The 14,645-nt window shown below is 28.7% G+C and overlaps 1 protein-coding gene across 1 annotated transcript in view; it reads right to left on the bottom strand.

The window, feature by feature from the left end:
- Nucleotides 1-14,645, bottom strand: part of LOC111625473 (thrombospondin type-1 domain-containing protein 7A-like) — a 37,967-nt gene that overhangs the window by 2,018 nt on the left and 21,304 nt on the right. The window contains exons 18-24 of the mRNA XM_023368623.1: nucleotides 2,897-3,008; nucleotides 2,678-2,823; nucleotides 2,454-2,612; nucleotides 1,684-1,783; nucleotides 1,517-1,597; nucleotides 1,365-1,445; nucleotides 487-726 (exon numbers count right to left, since the gene is read on the bottom strand). Of these exons, the coding sequence (XP_023224391.1) occupies nucleotides 487-726; nucleotides 1,365-1,445; nucleotides 1,517-1,597; nucleotides 1,684-1,783; nucleotides 2,454-2,612; nucleotides 2,678-2,823; nucleotides 2,897-3,008 (919 nt within the window). The remainder of the gene's footprint in view (nucleotides 1-486; nucleotides 727-1,364; nucleotides 1,446-1,516; nucleotides 1,598-1,683; nucleotides 1,784-2,453; nucleotides 2,613-2,677; nucleotides 2,824-2,896; nucleotides 3,009-14,645) is intronic.

The following is a 14,645-nucleotide window of genomic DNA, read 5'->3' on the forward strand; positions in this document are numbered from 1 at the left end:
TTATATTATATATTATTTAATTATTTCAACAGGAATGTATAATTCTTTCTATTAAAATTTCCATTTATTCGTATTAGAATTTGAATCTAATATTTAATTGATTTTAAAGTTAAACAAACTAGACATTTTATTTTTGCTAAATATAATTTCCTAACATATAAATAATAACATAGGCCTATATATATTTTTTAATTACCTTATAATTACAGAATAAATACTTAAACATAGATTATTACAATATAATAATGATAATTTACATGTTGTAAATATTAATTTGTAATAAATATTTTACTCAAATATTCTGAGAGGATTTAAAATTAATTTATTCTATTCTCTTGTAGTGGCTTACAGAGTAGATAAGAATTTTAATTAATTATAGTTTGATTTTTTTAAAAATAAGTTATACTATAGAAAATATCACTAGACAGTCGTAGAGACGATTGCTATTATAATATTCGTAGAAAAATTACGTATAAAGGAACTTACTTGGGGAGTAGCGGAGGATAATTTCTTCTTTAGTAGTGTGATTAGTGAGGTAATCGACGTCCATAATGCTCACGTTGACGCATTTAACGAGTGAAAGTAAGTCATTTCTGGCCACAGTCGACGTACGATGAACTGGCAAAGTGCCTGCATCACACACACATTGGCCAAGCACATGATCGCAGTGAGCATGCTGAGCGATGCATTCTGGGTAGCAAGGACGTTGCTGGTTCTCGCAGCCACCTGATTGGAATAAAGAGAACTCGATTTTCGTTATTATTACCTTTTTCCTTTTAATTTCCAAGCATTCATTAACAGGTATTAAAGTTTTATTATTATCTACCGAAAGTTATTAATATAACGAACTTAATAAATATTTACGATAAAAGTAAAAATTAACGCTAAATAAACTTTAAGTAAATTGTATGTAAAATGCTTTAGTAAAATGCTTTTCAACCTGTGGGTCGCAAAGCCATACACGGGGGATTGCGGATAAAAGAAAAAGACAAGTGTTTGTACAGTACGTCCTACACTACAATAAAAAAAACTACAATTTCAGTGAGAAGGCTGTGCCTGTTTATTTTACAGTACAATTAGTGTTTTGATCGCTATTTAAATCTCAACAGAAAGAAAATTAAATACTGTAAAAGAAAATCACTGACATAGTTTTAATATGGCCGTGGGGGGTCGCCAGAATTTTTTAACTTGTAAAGGGGTCGCGTATTCAAGAAGGTTGAAAAACACTGACTTAGAAAGATGTTTTAAATGTAAGTAATAAGTATCGAACGAAAGCTAGATACAGCGCTTGTAAATTAACGTTATAAATGATGTTTTAGCTTAAAATATTTATTTTTGAGAGATGAAAACTAACCATAACTCACCGTAAACGATTTTACCATCCGATCTTACACACTCCACCGCATCACCCGTTACTTTCCATTTATAAATTAGGCAGATATCAGCTAGAAATATTTTTAAAATTATGAGAATAAAATCTGTCAAAAAAATTCTTTAAATTTTTATATAAACTTACTGAAACACGGTCTCGTTTCCCATAGTGTAACATTACATTTCTTTCCTTCGATTACTGCTCTAGATCTTGTTTGATATCCGACTGATTGTTAAAAGTTTATTCGTTGTTTATTTTTAATTACAAATAATACAAAATATAACGCATTCATAAAATAAAATACATCTTACCGACTTCATTTTCTATGCAATTCCTTTGACAATCGCTCCAAGAAGACCAAGATGTGAGAGAACAATCACCTGGACAAGATTTTTCACAAATTTGTACTTCCTGTATATATATATATATAATAAAATAATGTTTATTTTATATATATTTTAAGAATTTTTTTATTGAAAAAAGATGAAAACATTTAAAACTAAAACAACTTTAATTAATTAATTTTGGGATGATAATGAAATTACTCTAATAATTACAGATAATGCTTACGGAGAAAATCCACTAAGCAGCATCACTTTAATCATTTTAACAAGAATGTACTGTACCATCTTGTTAAATAGAAACATATGATAATTTTAAAATTTTAAATCTGAATTTTGTTTAGATTTAATTACTAATGTTTTTAAAGTTTACAATAAATAAAGGAGTAAATTATTGTTTACAAAGAATAAATAATTGTTCGTGTGTTATTTTTGTAAATTTATATAGACCTATACGTAATTTATTTACTACATTCAATTTTTGATGAAAATTGTCATATAATAAATATGTTATAAATAAATTTATGTATATAATTTAGCCAAAAATGATATGAAACAGAAAATCACAGCAATTTTATAAATATTATATGTACGATTTATCTTTTATCTTTTTAACAAACAACCACGTATCGATCCATTCTTTCTAGCAAAATGTTTTTATTTTTTCAAGTTTTGTTTCTTTTATAATTTAATGGCTACGTTTAGAAATAAAAATATATATATATATATAAATTTATTACTTCGACATCTTTAACAATTTCCAACCATCTAGGATCGAGCCATCCTTCTACTTCTGCCGTTACGTTGATCCTCAGGCAGCTCTTCTTATCGACTCTAACACCGTCCGTTCTAAGACACTCCACTTGTCTTTTCCTATAACCTTGACCACATTCTGCTCCCTATCGGAAATCATTCGTTAGAATTGAAACTAAATATATCCTTAAAATCTGGGATAAACAATTACCTGGAGAAAACAGTCGGACCATTCTCCTATCAACCAATGATAACAGGGAATGTAAGAACAGGGTATTTTCTGAATCAAATCGTAGGCGCAAGGTCGACCCGTTTCGCTAGCTTCTTGAATAATCCTACGAATTCTCCACTTCTCTCCTAGGTTTAATTACAATCGTATGAATAAGGCGGCATAATGATAAACGAAAGAGGAAACAATTCGAAAATATACCTTTATGGTTGCATGGTTTGCATTGCTCGTAATTCCATTCTGACCACTCGGACAGCTGACAATCGATGGGACATTCCAGGTTACACGACTCACTTAGAGGTGGTAAGGGCACCTTTCCAAAATAAATATCGTTTGTCTCATCATTTATGTTAAATTAATCGAGTTCATTTCAAAGTTATAAACTTAAGAAACGAAAAATTGTTTTCATCGATCGAATGACAAATGTTAATTGTACCAGTACAATTAATATGTGTCATTCAATTGTTTCGAGTATAGAAAATTTCTCTCCTGTTTTATCATATAAAAATTAATTAATTAATTGGCTTTTAAGAAATAAAAATCTCTATAAAATCACTTATAGATTCCATTACTTTTTCGAAAAATAAGAAACTTGTTCAAAGTTTACTAGTATACTCGGCTTATAGAACTAATAACTATATTTTCTATTCTTTATATCTTTAGAATAAAAGGATAAAACTGAAAAAAAACATCAGTCGAGATCAGTTTTATAAATTACTCTTAAACGATTTTATTTATAACTTCTATTAGACTAATTCTTATCGTTATTCACGTCATTGTTTTTTTTTTTTTTCTTTTTATTCGGGATAATTATCCGAAATAATTCAAATATCATATTACAAATGCAATTTTAGAAATTCCAGGAAGAATAGCTTTGTTTTATTATCATTTCCATTAAAGATTGGTCTATGTTAACTATACGAAATGATAATAATAGTAATAAACATTTTAAAAACAGGTAAATAAAGTTTAAATTAATCGACACTCAGATGTTTTGGCGTTCTGTAAGGCTCCAAAAATTGAATGGTCACTTCGTTAGTCAGTCTCAGTGAGTTCCATATAGCTTTATTATAGTAGATTCCCCTATAACATTGTTGATAATTCAGTGTTATATGAATTCCATGTTGTACGAGTCANCCAAAAGTTATTATTATTTAAAAATAAAACATACTGAAAAATAATATTATTGATGCTGATCAATCCGTTGATACCGATAAATTTTATTGACACTGATCAATCAATAGTAGAAAAGTCTCTTTAATATAGAAAATTAGTCTTCGTTGATTAATGATTGATCAATTTATAAGAACAAAGTTATAGGGGGATCTACTTGTATATTAAATATATATCTGTGTATATTTAAATTATAAACTATATAAGATTTTTCTCTCCAGATGAAAATCTGCTAGAAATTTCTTTAAATAAATCTATTAATCTTTTTGAAGTAGTTTTCTTCTAAAAGTTATGACTCTGCAAAATGTTAAGTGCGATTACATTTTGTGATATTTTCTACCAAATTAGATCACTGTAAATGTACGATTATGTCAATAAATAAAAATAACAAGAGCAGATTCTCTTCAGAGAGGTTGTAAATAGGTTAATAAATTGCATTAGTGTTGAATCAGCACTAGACTGAAATGATTGAAAATCCAATGTACAAAAGCTTGAAAATAAATAAAATGATATATAAGCAAAACATTTCAGATATTTTTAACGATTGATTAATTGATATAACTCAATACTATATTTATTACATTAAGATTCCATTTCGCTTTTAAATTCATGAATGTCTTCTATAGCGTACATTTACTAAAATAGTAGTTTATAATTTAAAATTTATATTATTATAAGATAGAAAAATTTATCAATATTTGCACGTTTCTTCGCCCGTTATTATTATGGAGAAGATATCGGTATATGAATTAAAACATTACATGACGAATTGTATTATCGTGTAACAATATTATAATTTCTCTTCGCGTATAATTACGTGATAATTATCGTCTCACGTCATGAATATCACGTTAAGTTTACAGAAGGTAGTATATTTAGTGTTAAATATTGATATCCTAAATAAACCAGACACGAAATGTATATAATTTGCATTTAGTTAGTTATCGTTTATTGTACAATTGATCGAACTCGTTAAACCTTTGTTCTGCCTGTTCAAGTTTCTAAAATGTAATTACATGTATTAGAAAAAAAAACAAATTCTAAAAATAATTACTTGTAAATGTAAATAGAATCGATTGTCTCAGAATGAAAAGTTTTAATATTTTTCCAATTTTTATGGGGCTAATTTATGGCCAATAAAGCAAAACACATCGATTCGATTTAATGAAATTTATGTAAACGGTTATTGTGTTATGCGACCTTCAGTTAAATTTAAGAATTGAAAGAAGAATAAAATGCTGTGTAGGCCTATATAGAATTTATTATTATACGATTGTGAAACTAAAACATTAATAAAAAGTAGAAAAAAAAATTGGTGGCTTTTTAAATGTGAACTCGCAGAAGAGCATTAAAAATGAACAATTATTTGATCTCATTTAAAATATATGTTCTCCACCTGAAATTAGTAGTGCTTTGCAGCTGAACATCATATCATACTTTTCCATTGAAAGTTTGTATATAGTTAATCGAGATCTCCAGCCACTAAGATTTCCATATCTATTCCAACTTTTATCTACTTAATTCCGTTCTCGATATTAAGGAAGGACAGACAGACAGACAACAGACGACAGTGGGAATTTACAGGTCCATAGTTTTTTCAAATTACAGTCCTATAAATCAAATATGTATGAAGATAATACAGAAAAAGAAAAACTAGTGTCAGTCATAAAGAAACTTTGCATATGTTCCAAGACATTAAACATACTATATTTCACAGTTGAACAAGTGAAATAAGTAAAAAACAAATAGAAAAAAGTAAGCGAGAAAGAAAGAAGCTTAACTCATTGAACAATGAATGGAGTACAGAAAGAAAATGAAGCAGTGTTCAAATGAAATGGCACAAACCGAGAAAGAATACGATAGATAGGAGAACACAAAATAACAACAAATGTAACAAAGATTTTAATATATTTCGCAGAGAATAATAGTTAACAACAATTCATTATTTCTATTGTTTTGAAGAACGAATCAAAAGGATGTATTTCGGTTGGCCCGTATTAACTATCCTTTGAAAATTTCTCTTATAAGAGTTTATATTTTCTAAATGACTCAAAATTGTTAAGTTTTCTAAAGATTAAATCAAAAGTCTAAGTGTTTTGTAGCCTCTACGAAATTCATATTATCTTTTCAAATATCGCAGTCTCTATTATTCAATGCTTTTCGGATGTAATAAAAATAATAACAACATTTTTTCGTATAAAAAAATAAATAAAAATATTCAAGCATTTCGATTTTTAAAGATTTTAAAGCTATTTTTCTATCTAAACATTCGGTTTCAATATTAAATTTTGTCACTTACATGTCATAATAATGCTAATATTTAAACGTTTAAAATCAGCGACGTGCTAAAGAATACTTTTTCGATTCTTATCTTTGATTAAACGAAAATTTTTGAAAATCTTCGAAATAAATAAATAACAGTGTTTTCCAATCTGTGGGGCGCCAGGCTATTGCAAGGAGGGAAGCGCAGCTTTTACCAAATTATCATTTTTTAATACAAATAAACAAAATAAGTCAAATCAATGTCGAAAAAATGAATCAGAAAAACAACCTTTGTGGGTACGAATGCTAAAAATCCATCCACACTCTTGCCGAAACGTCTGTACTGTACAAGAGTCGAGCCCGACGAACAATATACTTTATTTAATAAGGTATATTGTTTTATAGGTCATTAAATAAATTATAAGAACAGAATTTATAAAATTAGATTGTTACGAAAATTGAGGGGGGTGCAACAATTTTTTTCTGAAAAAGAGAGGGTGAAAGTACTGTATAGAAAGTATGGAAACCATTATGTTAAGACAAATTCATTAAATATTACATTTTCTTTTTAAAGAAATAAACTATTAAATCATTATCATCTCGATAAATATAGTTTATTAATTATATTCTGATATACATTTTATATATTAATCTTCAACGAATGAGAAATATTTAACACGTGGCGTACGAAAGAAGCTGTAAACAGGTAACATAATTATCTTCCGTATGAAAATGTATGAATGTTATTTACAGAAGACTACCCTTTAGCTTTAACGTCTTCCTATGGCCAACGACGTTTTTCGGTGGGTCGAAAAAAGGCACGTGAAACACCAACTGAGACGGGACTTAACAAAGAAAGGTGTGGAACGAAAGCGGAGGCGCCAGGTAAGATGGCACCGTTCACGGAGGGTAGGCTTTCATCCGAAGGCCGCGCACTTCTTGCTGGTTTCTAGCCGAAGACTTTTGGGTACTGAAAGATAATTAGACCACTTGAAGGACATTCTACTTCATTTTTTTTACTTTTCTTTTTGTTAAAACGAATCTCACTTACCACATAAGATAGACAGTTACCGCCACGAATATTACAAAAGCACATCCCACGCAAATCATGGCGTACATCCAAAAACTCACTTCGTTATCATCTGTAATTTATTTCACAGTTAATCTAAGTAATTAGCCTTCAAAATTTAATATTGTCATTTAACTGTTTATATTTTATACTAACTTAAATTTAATTAAGGTAATAAATAAAATATTCTCTTTTAGTATTCGATTTGTTAAGAAAACCGTTTTTTTTCCTATTAATCGCACTGCGATTGGCTGTTAAAAATGTAAATTTCGTTTTTGTATAACGTAATTGGATAGCGATCATTTTTAAATTTGAAAATTATTTTTAACTCCGTGGATCCGTTAATAATCAAATTTGAAAATATCTTCTACGATTTAATTCGAAATTACCATGCAGAAAAACCGATTTAATTGCAAAAATATAACATAAAAAGAAAAAAAAACATCATGAAATATATGTATAGGAAGATCCATAGAACCGATCAATCTCATTAATTATTATATTAGTTGTTAGATAGAATAATAAAATATAATCCATTATTTCGGAAAATATATGATGTAACCATTATATACACNCGAGAAATATATTATTATTATGTAGTAAATAATTTAATCTTCACTTCTAAAAATAAAAGGTAGGTAGACTCAGGTATGTAACAGGGATCGCCAGATATACTCAGCACTCGCTTTAATCAATATCATCATATGCTACACTGTTGTAGTTCAGTTATGTACAGTACATACATAAAATAGAGAGGTTGCGGCCGAAGTTTTCATCTGTAAAACGTGAACGTCGAACGTTCAAACGTCGACGTTCGAACGTCGACGTTCGACGTTCACGTTTTACAGATGAAAACTTCGGCCGCAACCTCTGTAATAAATAAATAAAATGTTTGAATGATGATACACTTTGCACGAGTTTTCTCTGGTGTTTATGAGTTACACGTGGCATTTTCCTCGCTTTTCTCTACCGCTAGTATAAAGCATAAAAACAAATGGAGTTACCCATAATAGGTTTATTTTATTTTGATTTTTACAATTATTTTAAACAGAATTATAAAAATAAAGGAAGTTATAAATTTGCATACTTTTATTTTAATGAAGATACTCAAAGGATTTAGAATTTTTTTTCGTCTAAATGTAAATATAATTATGTAATCATTTGCCATTATTCTATTATAATGAAATTTAATTATCATGTCTCTATAGTTATTTACACGCGGATTCAGTAATGTGGATGATGAAATTGAATGTAAACTTGTAAGACATTATATTAGTGTAATTTCAATGTCGTAATTATGAAAACCAAACAAATAGAATACATTACGTAATTACAGTAACAACAATTCATCGTGTGTTATTTCTATTTAACGCTGCTATAATTTGGAAAGTAAATGTGACTTTAATTCCTGACAGTCCTGTCTTTTTGAATTTTGTAAACTAATTCACTTCTATTCATTTCTGAAATTCCATATCAGTCGTTCTACTTTATTCATTTTTAGTTTTAAGGAACGTAGCAAACGTAAAACACGTGAAAATATTATGCCTCAAGACATTGTGCATGCAGAATGCTGTGAGTTTCCTCAAGAAGAGTTTTTCTTTAATCATAAAATATTATTCTGATTTGTCAATAATTTACTGTCATCATTTTTCTCCATAATTCCGCTACAAACTCTTCTCTATTATCGAAATATGCCAGTAAGTTTTGTTGAATTTTTCTAATATAAATACTTTTTATTTTCATTTTTGACTCCTTAGACCCTGCGGATAGTACGATCTATTTCCATACCCAGTACGGGTTCGGTAAGACTCTACAATAAGCACGGATGATGAGGAATCGGGCGAGACAAATCGCATATAAAAAATTGTTGGGGTTACTCGATCCCGGATACCCCAAAGGGGCCCTAACTTCTTCAACCATCCGGCAATAGAATAATATAAGTACCATTCTGTATAAATATGTTGATTACAATAATTCAGTAATGGGTTAATATAATTTCGTGATCATTTAATTTACAGTAGACCCCCTATAACACTGTAGATAATTCCGTGTTATATGAATTCCATGTTGTACGAGTCACTTAGATTTTACAAATACGTGAGCCGTTCACAGCCCGGCACACGTATTTGTAAAATCTAAGTGACTCGTACAACATGGGATTCATATAAGACGGAATTATCTGCAGTGTTATAGAGGGGTCTACTGTATCTAGAAAACAAATCTCACTATCAAAATACGATTTATGTAGATATTTCAGAGAATATACTCGGTTTTTAGTATATAAAAAACAATTTTTTAAACAAGATTAATGACTATCAAATACTAGACAGTCTGATAATTAATGATTAGATCTATTGAATTTATTGTGGAATAGTTTCGTACATTGTGAACTTCTAATGGTTCTTTTAATGATACAGCATTCACTTGAGGAAGAAAAATGAAATTTTCTTTTATTTTTTAATTTTTAAAACTGAAATTTATTGAGTTATTAGTATTAATCAATAAATTTTATTGTAAGACTTATCTGTCTAAAACGCTTTACAATTGTTATTACATCTTAAACAACAGGATGTTGAGAGTTACAGACAGGTATTTCTATACTGTTACAATCACTTAGTATTCATGCATTTTAATTTGAAATACGATATTTAAAGAAAAATATAATGATACGAGATGCAAACTAGAAAAATTTCTACTATACATATAGAAATTCAAATATTTTTAAAAGAAATATCTATCTAATTGAAATGAAATGGAATTTAATTTTATAATTTAAAACGCTATCTATATGATGAGAAAAAGCAATCGATACAATCAAAAAGTTACTCAATACTAAAAGAAGCAAATGAATACTAAGGATACTGTAATTGAATTAAGTACGAGGAAAGAATATAAATCATGTTCATTTTTTTTCTTTAAATAGTTAATAATATATCAACAAGTTGAAGAAGTAGAAAGAATAGGAAAGTCAACAGATTCAAAATTCCTCCGATTGTTGACACTGATCCAGATATTTTAATAGCGTAGACTTATAAAATCTCATTTGCAATATTTCTTAATAATTACATGCAAAACTGAATTTAGAAAAAAAAAACAAAATTGGCTTTCTAAAGGAATTCTAAAATATAATAAAGTAACTAAAGTAAAAATTGAGTTGTAATCCGAATAAGGACTTTAATTACGAGTATTGTGTTAGTACGACTGTATAAATAAAGAAATATATAATAGAATTTTTTTTAATTCTAATAAATTATGCATCAAACGGTAAACTTTAAATAAATAATGTGATAAACTAAAATAATATTAGCCTACTTTTATATTGTTTAATTAATAACTTTTCTGGCAAAACACGCAATTAAAAGAATTAGTATTAGAAGGGCCGATAATTTTTGAATGTAGAAGTAAAACGTAACCTTACTTTTTCTCAATCAGAATAAAAATAAAAACTCGAATACATTTAAACATGACAATGAAATGAATGCCAAACATACTACAGCGAAAGGGTATTAAAAAGACAACAATAAAATTTTTATCTTGTATTATATTCGGTTTTATCTCATCAATATTAATTTATACATTTCTAACTTTCTATCTCATTTAAAATATAACATTAAATCATGAATATCTTAGTTTTTGTTATATTTATAAAATCATAAAAAATTTTATTTCTTTAACGAAACTATCTTTCGATAATCAATTTATTCTTTAGATTTTTTCTTTTTTTATATTTGCCATTTGTCTTTTTTTTATCACCATTTATGATTTATTTGAGAGAATTCGTTGCTTATATCTTGACCTCTTTCTTTTACAAGATTGTGACAAATTTTCCCAAGATGTCGATTTGTTTCATCTGTCGCATTTTTTTCATTTCCCCCCCTTTTTTTTTACTTCCAGTTATTACGATATTTTCCGATTGAATTGTAACCGCTTTAGGCGCAACTATATATATATATATATATATGTTTTTTTCTTTAACTTCTACTTAACTATATCACTTTCTAAGGCTGTTTCTTTCGTTATCTTTATAAACAATTTTGCAGAAACCATTTTCTAATTTTTTTTCATTTAGTATGAGGTTTGCCATCTTTCAAAAAATAACTTCAATTACATAAAGAGCCTGATTATTTTCTAAGATTTCGTCAACATCTGTGATAAATCTTAACAGTTTTAGATCATAAGCATGTGGTTTTAATAACTGAAAATTATTATATAGAGTAAAGTAGTTTGTCTTATAAAAGTTTATTAAGATTTTTACCAATTAATAGGATTTGTTTTTCTAGTAAACACCGGAGATGATAGTTTTAGTTATGATAAAGTCAAATGATATGAAATTACAATTCAGTATACCTTTCTTATCCGATGTTTAGTTACTCGCGGTTTGAAAATATTAAATAAAAAATACAAAAATTTAAATTCGTAGGTTTTACGCTTATCCTGAAAAACGTCATGAATCATCTCCACTCGCACAATCAGTCATGCCATAGTATTCACGGTGTAAACAATAGTGTTGTTGGCTAAATAATATGCAATACAGTTTCATGCCTACCGTGGATATGGGATTATCACCTAATTTGGGAAGAATTTAAAGATTTAAAGAACAATTAAAAACCGTTGTAACCTATAAATTAATAAACTACGTTATTAATTAGTATGGGAACGAATATTCGGCATTATTCGGTATTCGAGAAAAAAACTGAAGCATAAAATAGAATGAAAAGCTCAAATATTTAAAAGTATTGTCATTTATTCTTTTACGAAAGGAATAACTTTAATGGATGATCTTAAGTAAATATTATCGTTTAGGTTATTAATAATCATAATTAAAAAGATATTAAATTGTAACGAAAGTACAATAGTGTTTCTGCACCCATAGGAAGTCAGTAATATTTTTCTTAGTGATAAATTCTTCCAACTTCGGTTAACATAATGTACTGTACTGTACAGTACGTTCCCTAAATACTTTGTGAGGCTGCTGAAAAAGATGGGCCTCAATGACAAGATTTATTATTTTTTTATTTATTATCACATAATTAATAATAATTTTTAAAAATAAAAGCATATGATTTTTATTATTGAGTAGAAATTGTTGCCCTACACCTTACTCTAAGCCTTTTGAGCCGTTTGTTTCAGGCAGTTCCAAGCAAATCATCTGATATTCGACCAAATAATAAGTATTTAGTAGTTAGAAAATGTAAGAATATTCGGTATTAGGCAACAATAATTATTCGGAATTCGAAAAGTGACCAAAAAATTCTATTTAGTTTATCTCTATTGAGTTTTTAAATTTGCAAAATCAATGTTATCTCGTATTTCGAACGTTTCAAAGTTCGAACTACGCGCGCTGTTCAAAAATACACTCGAAGCTTAAACGCACCCAAGTGGTATCTCATTCTCGCGTTACGGTCGTATGTTTTCGGTACTTTTTCGCTTTATTTTTGGTGTGTTTGGTTATACATATTGTATTGGAACTACACACCTTTATTTTAAAGCGTACTATTGGTTTCGGAGGACTAGCATGGTTAACACGCGCTTAAAGTTGCATCGTACTGTGTTCAATGCTACTGAAGAATGTGATCTGGCCATCTGTACTAGATGAATTAATTAATGACATAGGTGATAGTAATTTTTCTGTAATAACAGATGAATCAACTGATATTTTAACTACAAAGGTGTTGTGTCATGTTGAAGTATTTTTCCGCAACAAGAAAAAATTGTAACTACATTTTACCGGTTAGAAAAATGTGATGCAGATTTCATTTATGCGGTATTAAAAAAAACTGTTAATGTGAGATGGTTTAAATATTAACAAGTTGATTGGAATTAGAATGGATAATGCCTCTATCATAACTGGAGTTCACCACTCATTTTTGTCAATATTGAAAAAAGACATCCAAATGTAATCACAGTTAAATGCATGTGTCATTCCCTTCATTTGTGTGCAGAAAAGGCATGTCTTTTCCTCCCAAAACAACTAGAGTATCTAGTGCGTGTGGCCCACAATTGGTTTAATACGGCTCAACACGGAAGCACGAGTATGAAAACTTATACCCAGTCACGAATGCTAATTAGCTGTCCAAACGAATCCCGAAGTTAAAATGGATCTACTAAAACTTTATGAATCTATTAAAACAATTGTAGAGCAATTAAATAAACTATTATCACTGTTGAGATTGGCAAAAAAGCAAGTTAAATGTTTGGCAGCTGAACAGTTACACAACATGAAAACCAATGTAAACTGTACATTGTATTTTTAGGAAGTATTAAAATATGTCTGTGAAGTAAACAAAATGTTTCAAGTAACCATGCTGATCTTCTAAAATGGTATCTTGGTTTATCATTTCTATACAAGTCAATGTTACGAAGAATTATTCAGCAAATCATCTACACGAAACTTAAAGAATTAATGAATCTGAATTTTCAGGATCCCCTAATACACGTTGATGGCTTTGAATGGAAATATAAACTTCATCTTGCTGGCAAACAGGTACTGTACTTGAATCTAACAAAGCTCATGTGAAACACAAATGCAGAGATTTTCTTGTAGAGTTATGCAAATAAATCAAACAATGTTTACCAGAAAACTTAACAATTCTTGAACAATTCAGACTACTTCAGCTTCAATTGCAACGTCCAATTACAAACTTGTTATCTTTCAATTTAAAAGAGATAGAAAAAGAATTACAAAACGTACAAAAAACATATGAACACAAGTAAGACAACTAATTTTTTGGATTGAAGTATTAAAGAACAATGCTGCAGGAAATTCGAGATTTCAGAACATTGTTGACCATCAATGAAAAGTTTGTGTTTGCCTGTTTCAAACACATCTGTGGAAAGAGCTTTTTCTGTGCATTTGTAAGAGCCAAGTTGAGAAAGTAGATTGCGTTTTGATATGTCTCAAGCAATTCTAGCAACAAGCAAAAATAAACTTTCTACGACTTTTTAAACATGTCTAATCCTTTAGTAAAATAAATCTTTATTGAGCTATCACTAAATTTATCCTTTTAGGGAAAATTTTTAGGGATTTTTAAAAATTTTGCTGAATTCTACGATATTTTTATCAATTCTACGGGGCGCATAACGTTGTCCAATATAACCTTTATTTATTGATCATTACATCTGAGAAGTGTGTGGAAGCAAAGAAGTCTAAGAGAACGGTTTTGACGGTTTTGTATTGACGATTGAGATAAAAAGGGAATTTATCGCAAAGCACGAAAGAGCGGCCATGTTTAAGATGACGAAGTCGACGGTTTGAAACCAGCAAGCAAAATTTTCATTTTATTATACAGCACTTATATAGTTTACTTATTGTTATGTTTTAATTTATTATTAGGGATTTTAATTGTGTTATTTTCCCCTTAAATTACGTATACTTTCTTGCTTTAATTGTATCGAAATGAATATTGTTTAGAGTCTGGGAATGGATTAATTTGTTTCCATTATTCA

Source organism: Centruroides sculpturatus, unplaced genomic scaffold, assembly GCF_000671375.1.
Source record: "Centruroides sculpturatus isolate CEXI.00-Female unplaced genomic scaffold, Cexi_2.0 scaffold99, whole genome shotgun sequence".
Lineage (NCBI taxonomy): Eukaryota > Metazoa > Arthropoda > Arachnida > Scorpiones > Buthidae > Centruroides > Centruroides sculpturatus.